Source organism: Zea mays, chromosome 5 (assembly GCF_902167145.1).
Source record: "Zea mays cultivar B73 chromosome 5, Zm-B73-REFERENCE-NAM-5.0, whole genome shotgun sequence".
NCBI classification, from domain to species: Eukaryota; Viridiplantae; Streptophyta; class Magnoliopsida; order Poales; family Poaceae; genus Zea; species Zea mays.
Window position 1 is genome coordinate 1,392,081 of NC_050100.1, and position 16,240 is coordinate 1,408,320.

The window sequence follows — 16,240 nt, forward strand, 5'->3', positions numbered from 1 at the left end:
TTTGGATATATCGTCTTCAGACTCATCAAACGAGGACAATAAATTCATCACTTCCTAGTTCAAATAATTCAAAGTGCATCACTTGCATATAAGAATACAAACTCGACGGCGGACAAGTGATTTTATGGTGATTAACACACGAAATAAAATATTGGGAGTATGAAACAACTCCCTAAGTATAGGGTCTAGAATAGAGATATTTAGAAACTTGGTATATTTGAGGACCTCATTTAGGAAACTGTTGGAGGATGATTTTTTGATCGATAACACCCTAAATTAATTTTAGGAACAAGTGAAGATGCTCTTAAGCCATAATCAGCAGATTCCTTATCCAACCTCCTATTTAAAAAAATAATGCATTAGTCACGCCACAACGCCAACAGTCGGTGAAAAACAATGAAGGCCTTGCAAATGAAAGAATAATTAAAAAACACAGGAATTGATCACATGAACAATCTCAGAGCGCTATGTGCGTCCTGATACTGCAATTGTCAGCTGTTAATCAGGTGGCCCAGGGCCACGAATGCATCTTTGGCAAGGCATTTACAAGAGCTGTCGTATAAAAAAAAACTTAAAGCTGTTGCAGAACGGCAGCTTAGTTGCAGGCCATGATAATCAACACTGACTACGGCCATGGCCGAGTCATAAGAACTGCTTCAAGAATTCAGTGGCCACTAGCCGGCCACGAGTGTTTACTGACAGCTTCAGCTCGCTGATCTCCTTGTCAATATCCTGGGGTTCATGTAAGCAGAATAGTGTGAGTACGCTGCCAACATACAAACAACGTTGCATCTATCGACCAAAAGAGAACAAGCGACAAACTCAAAGCCATGCCTATGCTTATGCGTATGAACTTACCTCCATAAATTGCACGATGAAATCTATGAGCTTGTGCTTATGCATGTCCTCACAATGGTAGTTTGTTATCAGGAAACTGATATCATAGCCCTGAAACATAAGGCATAATTTGCCACCAGTTCAGTCGTGAACAATTTAGATTTCTGAAGGGATAAGCAGTTATGTTGATAACTTGGTAAAGCTGAGCTCTATGTGGGAATACGGCAAGATAAGAGGGGAGAGAGAGAAAACTAGTACAACAAATGTTAGCAAAAATATGGTCCATCATCCAGCTGTCCACAATGATGTATCCCTGTGCCTTACAGGTAGTTCATGTTTAGTACATAAAACACTGCTCAAGGTAATCAACGTTAAGTTGGAAACCTGAACCGGTTTTCTCCTCAACACTTGGAATGCCTCTGCCCTCATTGACAAAAACCTAAGGAACTTCTTGGCAAGAATGTTCTCCAATTCATCTGCCTGCTTAACCTGCCAGATCAATCAGAAGCTATAAGTATATACCAGACAGCAAATGGTTGCATGACAAAACGTATTAAACACAAGCAGATGCAACACATGTGAGCAGGCACCAAACACTGCCATCGGGTCCACCTTTTTAGTTTGTATCAGGAATATTTTCTAACAATTTTGCTACCAAATCATACATCAAATCACAGTAGCGTCCAAATAATATGCCAAATGTATAGCAGCACTGATACCCCAATAACCATTGAAAAATCCCACAAAGCTCTCCAGTGTACCTTCATGCTTATTCGTATGGAGTTGATTGAAGTCTCTATCAAGCATTTTTCTGCTTCGTTGCGGCATATCAGTACCTGTACATAAATGTAGGAGTATGAGTCACAATTCTCAAAATATTAACAGAACTTATAAATCTCTTCCAAATAAGCATAAGGGATAATGTAAGTTACATCTACAAGCAAACATATACTTAATTGGTTTGGCAACAACAACCAACTTATCTTAAGTGGTATCTTGGTAAAAAAAATGTTCTAACAAATATCGGCAACCATTTTTTTCCACAAAACATAAATCACTGAAAATTCCATCGCAGGTCAAAAGAAGATCCAGCCTTGAGTAATCAAGCTTAAATTTACTTAGGAATGTTAAACGATGAAACAGAGCTGTCCGTGATTCTTAGCTTGGTATCATAATAGTGCACTTGTTCCAACTAAAAACGACGGCACTGCAATCATTAGTAGTCCATGTTTTGCCATGTTGGGTTTAGTTACCTCGTACATATTAGAACACACTCACACTGTCTCCAAAAAGAAAATAAAGGTCGATAATGAAGGGTTGTAAAATGAATTTAAGATACTGTCAAAGAAGTCTCCCTCACCGGATTCAGCAGAAGTTCAGGGCTTGTCCTGTGAATAAGATTAAAAATGAAGATGGATTAGTAAGGGCAAAACGATATATCCGCATGAGCCTTTAGGAAATTCACGAGCAAACAAGAATTGTGTTATTATTTATAGGAGTCAACATGGAATGGGATATGAATTATGAAGGTTAAGCACATGTGCCAAGGAAGAAGAGCACTGAACAACCATTGTTGCCTGCTTGCAGCATGACTTACTTGAGCTCCACCTCCGGTTTGTTGTGCCTCTCGACTTCTTGGCAAGGGAAATTCTGGTACCAGAACAAAAGGACAAACCATCCACGTTACGCTCGTGGTGAACTGGGAACAGCAGCAGGAGGAGGAGCCTCGAGCAGAAGCAGAAGAGAATACCTGGAGGCACATCGCCGCCTCCAGAGTGTTCCGGATGCAGGTGAGGTACAACCGCAGCGTATTGGCCTGCGAAAAAGAGTCGCTCGTTAACGTTTTGAGATGTCGATGTGTCTAGCACACGCCGAAACGAAGATAGTTTTTGCCAGATACTGAAGTTATAGCAGGCGTAATACTACAATGGGGATACGCTACACTTGCAGTTACGATCAGATCCGAATACGAATAGCCAGATAGCTTAAGTTAGGGTTCGGGCGTTCCGTTTCGCGCAGCAGGCAGGGGTCGGCATACCTGGTGGGTGCTCATCGCCGGCGAAGAGCCGGACGAGAACCTGGGCACCTGGCGTAGGGCGGCCGCGGCGGTGGCCCAGGCGTCGCCGGAAGGGAGAGAGATCACGCAGGAGTGAACGAGACAAGCAGCAGGCCTGATGCGTGACCACGGGGCCTCTCCTGGGCCGGTTTTCTTGGGCCGTTCCTTAAAAACGAAAGTATACATGTTCGCCTAATACAGGGGAAGAAAACGAACGGGTTCGGGATAGCCTACCTCCCGTTTTTTTCATATTTTATTTCAGAAACGGGATTAAAAATGAAACCATAAAAAATGGGACTAGTTAGATGATAAAACGAATCAAATTAGAATTAAACGTAAAAAGTGAAAACATTGCCGCATGGAATATAAAAAATAAAACAACATTGCGATCAATTTAAACATCACTTCTAGACATACACAAGCAATATATATAATAGAAAGCTCTAGCCCAACGATGTCATCCGGTTCAGCCGCACCAGGTTCGGGCGGCTATAAAAACACATCCAGACCGCTATGGATTAAGTTTTAGCGGCGGTGGCGATCCTAGAGGCCAGCGGCGGTGGCGTCCCGAGCCAGGCCACCGGTGGCGACACTCCCTAGGATCGAGCGACGACGATGCTCCCGAGACGGGCGGGCAAGTGGCGACGACGCTCTTGAAGTGGACGAGCGGCGACGGCGCACCCTAGGCCCTGTGCGCGACGACGGTGGCGCGAGACGCGATAGGTTTCGGCAGTAACGATGGTGGCCACGGAAGACGTGGGTTGCTCCGGTGGTTCAGCGAGGCGTGGTCATCTCCGACGATGGCGACACGTGAGGCATGGGTGGCTCTGGCGTCATTCGATGAACAACTCCTCTGATCCAGTGGCTTCGACGGCGTCCTACGGTGACGACCTACTCCAATCATTTGTTTATGCATGCAGCTGTTGGTTGAGTCCATACTAAGTTTTTTTATTAAATATGATATACCGTGTAGGTACTTATGCGACCTTCTGTAACAATTTATGTTTTACGCGATATCAGTCATCCAACTTTTGTGTGTATGCCATAGAAACGAAAATGACCCTCAAAATTTGTGCGCATGCAATAGAAACTCCCACGACCTACCATAGTTTTCGGATCTGCATATATAAAAATATGAACTGCATGCATGTGCCTAATGGTTGACATATTGGTAAGATCTGCCAAATAAATAGAATCATGGATGTGTCTGGTGGGGTACACGCCTGAATGCATGTTCGTGGAGGAGGGACGACATACAATCACATACATATTTTTATGTCACTTTATATACATATTTATAGCAACATTAAGAGGTTTGCAAGAACTTTCAGATTGGATCAGTATTTTACGCTCATAACTTCAGGTTTTTACGCTCAAAACTGAAGGTTTTTATCCACCAGTACACTTCATGTCAGATTTTTACGCAATGTACTGCATTGCATAAATAGCTACACAATGTAGTATAATTTGTATCAATATATATCATAAACTAGTGCTAACGAGCCTAGCTGATTGGTTGTTGGAGAGATCTTATATTTATGGAGAAATTAAAGCATTTAAATCAGATTTTTTGTTTTCATACATGCCAATATATTTTCTTTCAACGCACATTCTTGGTATCATATTTTTTTGCATATTCAGCACAAAATAGATTTTTACGTAGCGTGCCACATTGCATAAATACATACATTGTGTAACATAATTAATATTAATATATATCATAAACTGATTCTAATGTTGCTAGTTGCATGACTGTTGGAGAGATGCTATATTTATATAGGAAATAAAGCATTCAAATCAAATCAGCCGCATGGAGTTGGAAACGAAAATGCCTACCAAAATTATTACACATGCAATGAAAACTCACACGATCTATCATGATTTTTGGATCTACCATAAAAATAGGAGCCTCATGCATGCGTCTGCTCGTGGGACATGGTTCAATGGTTGGCCAGGGTTTTATGCTATCTCTATGAACTATTTACGTTATTTCTACGAACTATCTATGTTATTTACGCTATGTACCTGCCATAAAAATTGCCCTAACTTATACGGGTCTGTTGCTTAGCCATATTAGGACTTCTCATCAAGTATGATGTATGATGTAGGTATTCAATGCAACTATCAAAACATCCACCCATCCAGTCGCTTCGCATTACAGCCTGCACAGCTATTGTATTTGTTCCTAAAACTAGGAGACATAAGGGAAGTGGAAGTCGCTGAGCAAGTTCTCAGTCAGCCCCGAGGTAATTGAGGAAATGGAATACAGCAGGCAAAAAATAAACAAAAACAAAAAAAGTAGTCGTCTAATACTCTAATTACAGAGACGCCACAAGAAAAGGCGGCGCATTTTACCCTTTAAATCTAGATAGCCTCTTCCTCTTCCTGCTGTTCTTCGGGGTCAAGTCCTTCTGCAAACTGCCCTTAGAACGAGGAAGCAGCAGCGCGCTTGTGGGCTTGACGCCTACTCTTCTCCCTCTCTTTTTTGTCCATTGCATCGGCAACTTCCCTGCAACTTGGGCGATACCACTGGAGGTGGCGAGCTCAGCCACATGTTTGATCTTCTCCTGCATCTGCATGACCCGCGCTACCGAGAGGTCAAGCGAGAACGAATCGTCCAATGGTTTCTGCCACAGATCAAGCAGGACATGCTGGAACGACTGGAACGACAGCGAGGGCTGAAAGTCTTTGCGTGCTCCGCAGACCATGTTGACCTTTAGCACGTGCTTGCATAGGTTACCCTGCATCGACCACGAGCAATTGCAAAGAGAGAATTCAGAACCAGGGCTCCACACAGTCCGTGTCTGGCTGGTTTCCTTCTGGCTGACCACTCTAGCTACAAGAGGATCCTTGTCGTCGAAGGTAACAGCATCGTCAGGTATCTGGAGTGCCCTTTGCCATGACGTGGATGCGATATAGTCTGCTTTCACCTCGGGAAATGACCCGCTTTCGTCTGCAAATAGGTTGATCCAGTAGCTCGAATGCAGCTCTGTTGTGAGCTTATGCACTAGCCAGTCCACACGTTGAAGAGCATCCAGCTGCACGTCATCATATGCTTTTACCTTCAGCTTCAGATGGTAACCTTCAATGGCACCGCATGACTCCTGACTTGCTAATGGCAGATTTCGGATGGAGTCGATCCACATCTCTATCAAGGAGGAACATCATTAGCATGTACAAGATGGATTGGAATTGCATGACAAGGTACATTACTAAATTACTGAGTGGAACTCTTACCCAATTTGGGAACCCAAAATGACTTGAAATATTTTATGAATGCTGTTTGATCAACAAAGTCTTGAAACAATTGCCCTAGGGCATCCATAGGGTTTTTCTCACTCCATATATTGCATATGGTTTTGCCAAGTAGGATAAAAATTTCCCGCTGCACCTCAACATTGCTGCATTTCTTGATTACATTTTTAAGCCAGGTTCTTCTGATGTGCCACATGGAGAACAGAACTGGGCAGGCGAACACCTCCCTGGAACAAGGGCAACAAGCTACTGTAGCAACGACATGTTTAGCTGTCTACAGCTTAAATGATTAGGAGTTGATGGTCACAGCTAAAGTTACAAGCCAATGTCATACCTGATTGGACCCAGCTCTGAAGCCGGGTCATCAATGATAAAACCACCAATTCCCCATGTGGAATCTATAGAATGTATTCGATCAGTAAGTGTGCTCATCCATTTCAATGTGTCCTTCTTAGTAACTGAGCGGGTTATGACCCATGCAACTGGAAGAGCGTGCTGCCTTGAGTCGAATGCAAGGAGCGTGTGCAAGGGATACTGCCACCGCGAGTAAAATGTCAAACAAACCATAAAACATGTCCTTAATGACAGAATTAGACATTCCAATGTACATATAGAAAAGTGATCTGAAATTATATATTTAGATATCATGGAGGCAAGCAAGATACCTTTAGCTTGCTTACACCAAATGAGGAATGAGAAGCCAAAAGACTCTGATGGCCAAAGCGCATCATTTGCTGCAATTGCCATTGTGTCTGAATCCCCAAAATAAAGGCATCTGCCTCAGTTGAATCCTGGTAGAAGAATACAGACTTCCTATTTCTGTCAACCCACATCCTGATGCTAGCTTGGTCATCCAGATCCAACTCATGTGTCGATCTCTTGATGATCATCCCAAGTTTCTGGACATACTGAGAGGCAAGGTTATCAACCTTGGCATCCTTGCTACAGTAGCGCTGTATGCCTTCGATATGTGTCTGCAGTATGTTCTCTTCTGGAACACCGAGGTAGATCAATGACATGGTCTGCTGCTGGATTTCACTCCCAATGTAGGGCATTTTCCTAGCGCCAGGCCCGATGGCATCCCTGTCGAGGGGCCCATGGCATATGAAGCCGGACTTGTTGACATGGCGCCTCTCGTGGTAGATGATGAGCAGCAGGGAAGGGCGAGCATAGAGCCTCTTGATGGTGAAATGGCAGGTGCAGCCACGCATCGACTGCGGGCGTGCAGCACGGTTCCTCGTGTTGAGCCTGTACTTTCTGCTAGGCAAGATTGTCCCTCCCTCCCCATAATTCTCAGGGCCAAAGGAGCACCAATACCTGGAATTAGCTCTAACACAGGTCAAGATTGGTTGGCTCTACTCTCTAGGAAGCGGGCCATTGAGGAGTCAAAAAGGAATGTGCTGAGCAAAGCAGAGCAGAGCAGAGCAGAGCAGGGCAGGGCAGACGTACATCCTGTAGAGGAGGTACTCGTCACTCCGGTACTCCCTGAGGCTGCCCCTCTCACGCTTGCGGCCGCGCTCGATGTGGAAGCGCGTGGGGCACTCGGGGTTGTTGCTCTCGCCGGCGATGAAGGCCTCCATCCGGTCGTAGGGTATGAGGGCGACGTCGTCCCGGTGGTGCTCGGAGGTGGCGTACTTGACCCAGGCGAGGTCGGCGGCGGAGAACTCCTCTCCTGGAGGGTCCTGCACCGGGAGGTCGCTTACCGACTGCACCACCTCCGTCTCCTGCCCCATCCTCTTTCAACTTGGACAACCGGCTGGCGAGACTGATATTGCGCGCTGAAGAACGGGAACCAGGGGCGGACCTGTGTTAGGGTTTGGATGCTCGGTTTCGCGCAGCGGGAAGAGAACGGGAGGTAGGAGAAGGGGTGCGCGTACCTGGTGCCCGGGGGTGAAGACCTGGGCACCTGACGACTGGCGGATGGCGGCGTCGGCGGCGGCGGTAGCCCAGTCGGTCGCCGAGAGTGGGGGGAGAGAGAGAGGAGGTGAACGGGAGAAGAAAAGGCTTGCTTGGGCCTGGGCCACGAGAGAGATGTTTGGATAAGGTCCATTAGAAATTTACGTGGGCCTGGAATAGGGCTTACATAAACATTGGGCTGATCGAGAGTGCAGATGTTGAGAAAAATATCCTTTGCGAATAGCTCCGAACATATGGAGGAAAATCATCTGACTCCAAATTAGGCCTTCTTTTGAGAACTGAGGACAGCCATTGAGCCATGGTAAAATTTGTGGTGAGCTCACAAAAGAGGCTTGTGCAGCTTGTGATTATTGGAGGGAGGGATACCGTGGGAGAGATCGATTACAATCTACTGCCAGCTTGATGGGATGTGAACAGCAGTTGCGTTAAACGAATAGCTGCCTAAATAATTCAGGCTGTGTTCTGTCTCTCGTGAGTTGAACGAGCCGCCAAAGTATCAAAGAGGTCTATAGTGTGTGGTCTATCCGTTCTTCCTTATTTATCACGTTTTAGTTTAAAAAAGACTAGCAGACCATAAATATTTAAGTATAGATGTATTATTATTTAAAGTGCTTAGGGCATTAAAAACAAATTATGCTCCAATAGTTAAGCCTTAAATCATATATTATAGGGGAAAATATTGAGGATGATGTAGAAAAAACAAGGATAGTGACACTATTTTGAGGTGTAGTATGTTTGGATCACTTTATAGTGTATCATATATTCTTTTGATAAAAAAATGTAAAATATGGCACTGTTTGAGCTGTTTTTTATATATTGAGCTCTATATTTCAATATAGAGCGAACAAAGGGAAAGTACAGGAAATTTAGAGGAAAATTTTCTATGTAGCCCTTTGGAACAAAGGATTTAGTTCTTACAGTCCCATAAAATTCCTAGCTCATTCTAGTAAGATTTTAGAGGATTTCTAACAAGTGGTCAACCCTCTTGGAAACTTCCCTTGTGTCTATCTCCCTCCTCTAATTCTTGTGTTCTTCATGTGTTGTTACATCCAAACACTTTATTTAGAAGTTTTTCTATATTTTTAAAATCTCGTAGGATTATAATTGTCATACAACTCCATTCCTACATTTGTTCTATTCCTGCATTCTAGATGAGGCCTTAAAGGAACCAAACATCAGCTTAACCTAAGTCTCTCAGACTCTAATATCTATCTCCAACAGCTTACCTGTTCACCTACCTATATTCAAACTTCACTCTACGAACAATGCAGAACAATGTAAAACAATGTTTTTGTTTAATTATGGATAGATTGTTGCAGAGGGTCTAATGTCTAATCCTGCAGACCCATGGAGGGAGTTACAAAGGAAAAAAAAACTTTTTTCTGCTTTCAGTCTATAATTTCGTACATTTAGACAGTCTCCAGCGGTTTAACTATAGTTTACCTAAAAGCACTTGAACTGTTTTGCAGTAGATTGCACTGTTCGTAGAGTGGAGTTTGAATATGGATATGAGTATGGGTAAGCTCTTGGATGCTTGGAACCTGTTTCTGCTTCAAAAAAGTAAAAAACTGTTTAACTTTATTTTTCTTTTTGTTCACAGCAAGCAGCCTTTTCACATGACAGTACAAAGCACAAAATATTTTGGCAGACAGTATAACCAAACACACTTTTAGTGCGAGAGCTATTTTAGTCGAAGGCTCCCACGTATATGAGGTCTAGGATTAAACGACCAAAGCCAGCCAGCTTAAACAGTTTGCAACACGCAACAGAATATCAGCGAGCTGATCGATGCCAAAGTGTCAAATGGTGGTGTTATTATTGGTAGTTCAAAACTCAGCAAGCAGTTTGATAAACAAAACAACTCAGCAATGTGACACGACACTATATATCTATGAGAGAACAGAACCTCAACATCAACGCCGCCGTTGGATAGAATAAAATTACAAACCTCAACCGCCACATCAGCATCTATGTAAGCTAGCTAGAGTTTGTTATATACACAGGGAAGGTGAGGAGGAGGAGGGTCAGGTGCCAGCAGCAGCTCAAATCCATCCGACTACTAGTATAAATGAAGAATCTCAAGTCTTCCCTCTCCTCTCCTGTCCTCTCCCCCACCGCACCCGCTCTTCTCTAATGTACACTTCGGTATTCAAAATGCTATTACACCTTAGGGATCAAAATTGTGCAGCGATAACACCTATCCACTCCGTTACAGATTCCAACCTCCTGGCAGCCTCAGCCTCAGCCTCAGCTCAGCTGGGCCACGCCCCAGCCTATGGAGACAGAGTTGGGAGCAACATCCCCACATGCTGAGCGGGTGTTGCTCAGTTTCTCAGCTACTTTGTCACTCGGCTAAGGTCATGTTCGTTTTGTGCTCATCCATAGGGATTGAGGGGGATTAAATCCCCTACAAGTCAAAGTCCTCTCCAATCCTTTCCAATCCCCCTCAATCCCTATGGTTTTGGGATCAAACGAACATGGCCTAAAAGGGTACCACGTATGGTAAAGCAATGACATCAGCTTGGTCAATTTTCAGAGCCTGAGCCCACACTTGGGGGGCTTCATCAGCCTCAGCCGCTGAACTGGGCTTCCTTGATTTGGTGCCACCTCGGTCGAACAGCCAGTCCTCACCTTCCTGCCCAGGCAATTCCATCATTTGAGGTGCTTCAGGAACGCTGTATATCTGGCTAAGATACTTGCAGTCGGGGTGAGGCGACTTCCTAGAAGTTATGCCATTCTCATAGGCAGCCACCGGATCGACTGGAGCTCGCTCAGCCTGTTGGTTGCCATTCATCTTCTCTTCCTTGTGCAGCCTTTCAGCCTTTTCAATATTATTGATAATGGCTTCTGGCTTCACAGAAGAGAGTGGCGCGGCTACATGAGATGCTGTACCATTCTCCACAAGATTGATGGGGAGGGCTGGTCTCGGCAACTTTGTAGGCCGCATTTCAAGATGGTCTGTATAGCATCAGAAGTCTTATATAATATATAAAGCACCATAAAAAAAAGGATAGTGGTGTCATACAATACTACATATGCTTTTTAAGTGCCAAAAAGAAAAGAAAGTTAGGAACTCACTTTGTAGGTAACCATTCGTTTCATGATTCTTTCGCTTCTTCAGGTTCTCATCGGGCACAACAGATTTTCCACCATCAACTGGTGGGGCTACAGGAGGGGCCGAGGGCTTCAAGTTAAGACTATCTACCGGATAACTTATATTGTTCTCTCTTGTCTTATCATGCTCCTTGTAATTATGCTTCTCTTTCTCCTTCTTTGCCTCTTTCTCCTTTTTCCTCTCTTTGTGTTTATCTTTCTCTTTCCTTTTCTTTTTCTCATGCCGGTCACTCTTTTTGTCCTCTTTCTTGGCAACATCAGGCACCCCATCTCTGCTGACCTTCTCCGTCCTTTCAGCACTTCCGTGTGCAGCTTTCTCCACAGCTGGTGGTTTTGACATAACCAGTTTCTGATCAGTTGAAATATTTGCTTGCAGCAACCTTCCACCTTGTTCCTTTTCCTTACCAATAGCAGGTGAAACGTCTCCTGCATCAGGTTTCTTAGAAGAGACAGAAATGTTTTTAGGCGGCCGTACAATTCCATTCGGTCTCCGGATTGTAATGCTCGGGCTTGGGATGGATGACCTAGGTGTTCCTCTGTCCATCCCCACTGCTGCAGTTGACATCGATGGGCTGCCAAATCTCTGCATGGGTACTTGTGTGTTCTCCATTGGCCTACCAACCTTGTCATTTCCCTTATGCATAGCATTAGCAGGATTTGGAGGCAATGGAGAGGAGGTCCCAACTTCTTTCTTCGCAACATCTCTGTTTGTGTTTTCAGTTCTCTTTGGAACCAATATGCTAATGTTACTGATTCGCTGTCCAATCCCCTCTTTTCTGGGTGCAGCTTCAGTATTGGATAAAGGCCTTGCAGCTTTGAATTTTTCCTCCGTTGAAGGTGCTGGTGGAAAGCCACCCACAGTTCTTTGAGCAAAAGTGGTGAGGCTTTCAGAATGCCGTATTGATGTCCCATTCTTTTGTCGATTGGCACTGATGCTCTGTTGTACCAGTCCCTCATTTTTCCTTGGAGCATTACTAGACTGAATATGCACTTTATTAAGCGCAAACCTTTCAGTCTCCATCGCGGGTGAAGCACTGAAGCCTTTGCGATTTCGATCATTTGAAACACCATAATTTTCACTAGGTCGACTCGCCGCCCCTTTCTCATCCTGTACGTCTCTGACCAAGTCCTCCCTGAATTTAAGATCCTTAATTTCTTCGGATCTCCTGCTGCTCTCTCCAACCTTCTGACCATGGTGAGCCTCGTCATTTCTTTCAATTCCTTCACCTGAATCCCTGCTTTTATCTTTGCTCTTGTCTTTTTTCTTGTCTCTGTGTTTTTCTTTTCGGTCTTTCTTATCTTTGTGCTTATCCTTACTCCTGTCCTTGTCCTTCTTTTCTTTACCTTCTTTTCTAACTTTGTCCTTCTTGTCCTTCTTATGCTTCTTCTCCTTTTGTTTCTCCTGAGATGAGAATATTGTTTCCAAGGTAAACACCAATTCCACAAAAACTAGCAAATGGATTTTTTTTAAAAAAGGCCAGGAGCATGCACTAGTGAAACACAGTACATAAAATAACCATTAACTATAATGTACAAATTGATAAACAGCGATGTTAATGGACGAAAAGTGAAATCAAAACTCCATCCACACAACTATCCAAGGCCACACTGCCTAAAAGCATACCGAATGACAAGTTATTACCTAATAACTTGTTCACTGATTTCTACTAGTTCACTTCGACTTTTCATCTCATCACATTTGTGTCAGATGTAAATAAAGGTGTATCTATTGTACAAAAAATATGCTAAGTATATGGATATGAATACAGATCATTAAACTATATTGATACACTATTAGTACTTCTACCTTAGCATATGTGCAAGAGACATGTTACATTTGAAATTTTGAACCCAGTTCTAAAAATTGGAAATACATTAGCAGATAGCTGATTTTCCAACTACAACTTTGGCCTATGAACTATGGGAGGCACAAGATAACTACAGTACTTTATGCGCTCTCAAGTCAATATCTTCATCTTCAATAATAACCACAAAATAGGTTAACCCCTATGCACATTTTTATTAGGCTCCATCCATATTATGCATAGAAGGATTAAACAGGCCATGCGAGGTCTGAAATACACACAATCTATTCCACAAAACAATAGTGATCGGCTAAAAAGTCTAAATCATCACATTTTTACACGTCTAATTTTTTGCAATGCCTACGGCTAAGCCTACCCATAGCACACATAACGAACATGATCGAGAAACTTCTTCAACAACCAAACCTCTAAGCAACATTTATACATCTTAATAAACACTACAGGCCTACAAGATTCAAATTACATGATACTGATGTGTAAGTGTAATGACATTCTAGATTTTAGTGCACTGGTAATTGGTTCATACATTCCAATGCGATCGAGGGAGTAATTTTGCATTGCTAAGCATATTAAAACATTTTATTGGACACTAGCTAGCAATCCAAACTGTACTGTTTCCTGCCATATTTCTAGTTTGTCCATTTAGCTATAATCAACTGTTGGAAGACAAAAAAAAAGCATGTGGAGTCTAAAACACATAGCAAGAATAAAGCATGTGTCTTGTAGGGATACATAACTTGAGTTGCCAAGAACAATGATATAAGGACCCCAAGCCGATAAATACAGCAAAATGTAGCTACTTTATGACACTAGCGATTTCATGATAACCTCTATGGTGCCCTGGTGCTGATTTCATATAAGGATAAGGACACATAACAAGTCCAAAACAGGGAATATACTGATTAAATGTCTAAAGCATAGCCCGGAGCCCGCCATGTCATGAATCATGAAATGACAATAAAACATAAACAAATTAGCCAATCTAACTCTTCTTGTTGGCCTTAAACTATAGTTGAAAAGATATTGACGCAAGATGGTGTACTCTCTATTGATGGGTTGAACGTATTTTCCTGCAGTTGGTAGCTACCAGAAATAACAACTAAATGTAGCATTTATTCACATCCTAGTTTAGTTTGCACACAAGTAGACAGTTTTTTAACCATGGTAATCGTATTGTTTTGCTTTTCAAAAGTAAATTTCATTGGCATGATAATTGTGCTAAAACTTAACCTGCAAGGCCAACCTCAACAAATAACCAGTACTTTTTCTGTTGGTTCACTCAGATAAAAACATCCAGCTTTGTGAAACATGCACCCCTACTTATGCATTTCATGTGAAAAGGGACACTCCTTAGTGAAGTATTGAATATCAATTCATTAAAACAAACTCTTTCCAAATCTATATCAATCACTTAAGCAGCCAAAAAAGACCCCCCCCCCCAGTAACGCCTTACGCTGCTAAAGGCGTTCACGCAGAGGCCCTAACCAGCTTCTGCTAACTCTGGACAGTTATTAGGAAAAAGGGCAAATACTGATTCAGCAAGACTAACGCTTTCCTAGTCTCACCCAATCCTCATTGATCCTGTAACGCCCATGATCTCAACTGCGGGGACTCAAACACCGCTAGGATCTCTCAGACAGTGACCCTGACCCACCGGCCCTAACTCTGTATCGCCCAAACAGAATGTGGATCAAGGCAGATACCAAATAAAATCCTGTAAGCCACAATCCTAATGCATCCCAAACCAGTATTTTTTTTTCATTGATGCATCCAGATGGAACTTCCAACTTTGCCCCACACGGCCCTAGCTAGCATCTCACATAAACAGGGACACTCCTTAGTGAAGTATTGAATACTAATTCAGCAAAACAAGCTCTTTCCAAGTCTATGTTAATCACTGAAACAGCCAAAAAGGATCCCCAAGTAACACATTGTGGATCCTGTAACGCCTAAGGCTACTAGAGTCTTTCACACTTAGGCGCTAACCGACTTCCGCTGACTATGCACAGTCCTTTAGGAAAAAGAGCAAATACTGATTCAGTTTCCTAGTTTCCCGCAATCGCCAAACTGGAAAGAATACACCATAGAATGCCTTATGGATCCTGTACCACCCGCGATCTCAGCTATGGGAACTCAAACACTACTAGAATTTCTCAGACAGGAACCCTAACTAACCTGCCCTGGCACCGTATCCCCCAATAGAATGTGAGCTAAGGCCGAGACACCAAATAGAATTAACATGTAAGCGCCCAGCCCAAGTCAGTCCATCCTATCGAGATAGTCAGTGGCACGAGTGGGCGCGGGGGTGATCGATCAGTGAACGAGCCAGCCGGGCAGGGCAGGGCAAGGCGAGGTGCAGTAGGAGGAGTGCGGGGGGTGTTGTTCCACCTTGTCAAGCTGCTGCTGCTGCTGCAGGTGCGAGGCTAGCTGGCCGTCGGGGCGCGCGGTCTTGGCATATCCTGGTGGCGGAAACGGGAAGCAGCGAGACATGGCACGGCCGCCTCGGGCCTCGGATCACCTACCCACCCCCGCCGCCGCCGCCGCCGCCGCCGCCGCCGCCTCTTCCTCCTCCTTGACGACTGCACCTCTCAGGCTCAAAGCAACAGGTCCTCCTCCACCCGCCGCCACCGGCTCACTCGTCCTGCGCCAGGAACCACCACAGGCATGCCCTCCGGCCTCTCATGCCCGCCTCCGGCGACGGAATCGCGGGGATCTGTGCCCGAATTGCCCTCCGCGCGCGCGCGGGGGTCCGAGGATCCAATCCAATCCGGCCACCCGCGCGACCGCGACAGAATCGGGCGCCGCGATCTCACTCGTTTTAGTTTTCGTTTGCTCCCAGCGCCCGCTGTTGTCGGAGTAGGGTTGAGGAGGTGAGGGGGAGAATAGGAGGATTGGCCGATTGGGGCACACCGCCGCGGCAAGAGGGGAACGGGAGAGGAAACCGGACAGAGGACAACCGGGTGGGGATTATATAGCACGGCGGGTAGGATGGAGGCCGGAGACCGGGACCCACCCACCCAGCTGCTGGTCTGGGCTGCCTTTGGCTGCCCAACACAAGCCAAACCTGTGGTCCCTGTTATTTTGCGGTTTTATATTTTCTTTTCCTTTCTTTGTATGGACTACTCGTAGTCATGTGCCGCCCCTGCCCTCTTTCCTAGCTTCACAACTGTCTTGCAGTATTTGGCTGCAAGAGTCAAATCCGTATACCTTGCAGTATTTGGCTCATAAAGTTCCG

General features: G+C 44.4%; 3 protein-coding genes across 5 annotated transcripts; all 3 read right to left on the reverse strand.

Annotated features, from left to right (window-relative positions):
- Window positions 1-389: 389 nt before the first annotated feature.
- LOC100286207 (uncharacterized) lies at window positions 390-3,055 on the reverse strand. Of its 2 annotated transcripts, none has more exons than XM_035968116.1 (8): window positions 2,876-3,055; window positions 2,588-2,653; window positions 2,435-2,487; window positions 2,198-2,225; window positions 1,599-1,673; window positions 1,162-1,326; window positions 859-948; window positions 390-732 (listed from the first exon to the last, which is right to left on the reverse strand). In XM_035968116.1, the coding sequence occupies exons 1-8, from the start codon at window positions 2,888-2,890 to the stop codon at window positions 643-645; spliced, it is 582 nt and encodes a 193-aa protein (XP_035824009.1). In that variant the 5' UTR covers window positions 2,891-3,055; the 3' UTR covers window positions 390-642. The 2 variants fall into 2 exon arrangements, with proteins under 2 accessions (XP_035824009.1, NP_001152567.1); NM_001159095.2 differs by having other exon boundaries at window positions 440-732; window positions 1,222-1,326; window positions 2,876-2,985.
- Window positions 3,056-5,016: 1,961 nt separating this feature from the next.
- LOC100383900 (uncharacterized) lies at window positions 5,017-8,132 on the reverse strand. The gene is made up of 6 exons (NM_001362222.1): window positions 8,026-8,132; window positions 7,598-7,926; window positions 6,814-7,465; window positions 6,483-6,682; window positions 6,131-6,375; window positions 5,017-6,041 (listed from the first exon to the last, which is right to left on the reverse strand). Exons 2-6 carry the CDS (start codon window positions 7,879-7,881, stop codon window positions 5,245-5,247), a joined length of 2,178 nt encoding a protein of 725 aa, NP_001349151.1. The 5' UTR covers window positions 7,882-7,926; window positions 8,026-8,132; the 3' UTR covers window positions 5,017-5,244.
- Window positions 8,133-9,862: 1,730 nt separating this feature from the next.
- On the reverse strand, window positions 9,863-16,011 carry LOC103627942 (uncharacterized protein DDB_G0284459). 2 transcript variants are annotated; one of them, XM_020537815.2, is made up of 3 exons: window positions 15,394-16,011; window positions 11,144-12,581; window positions 9,863-11,023 (listed from the first exon to the last, which is right to left on the reverse strand). In XM_020537815.2, exons 1-3 carry the CDS (start codon window positions 15,493-15,495, stop codon window positions 10,548-10,550), a joined length of 2,016 nt encoding a protein of 671 aa, XP_020393404.1. In that variant the 5' UTR covers window positions 15,496-16,011; the 3' UTR covers window positions 9,863-10,547. The 2 variants fall into 2 exon arrangements, with proteins under 2 accessions (XP_020393404.1, XP_035814805.1); XM_035958912.1 differs by having other exon boundaries at window positions 10,871-10,997.
- Window positions 16,012-16,240: the final 229 nt, after the last annotated feature.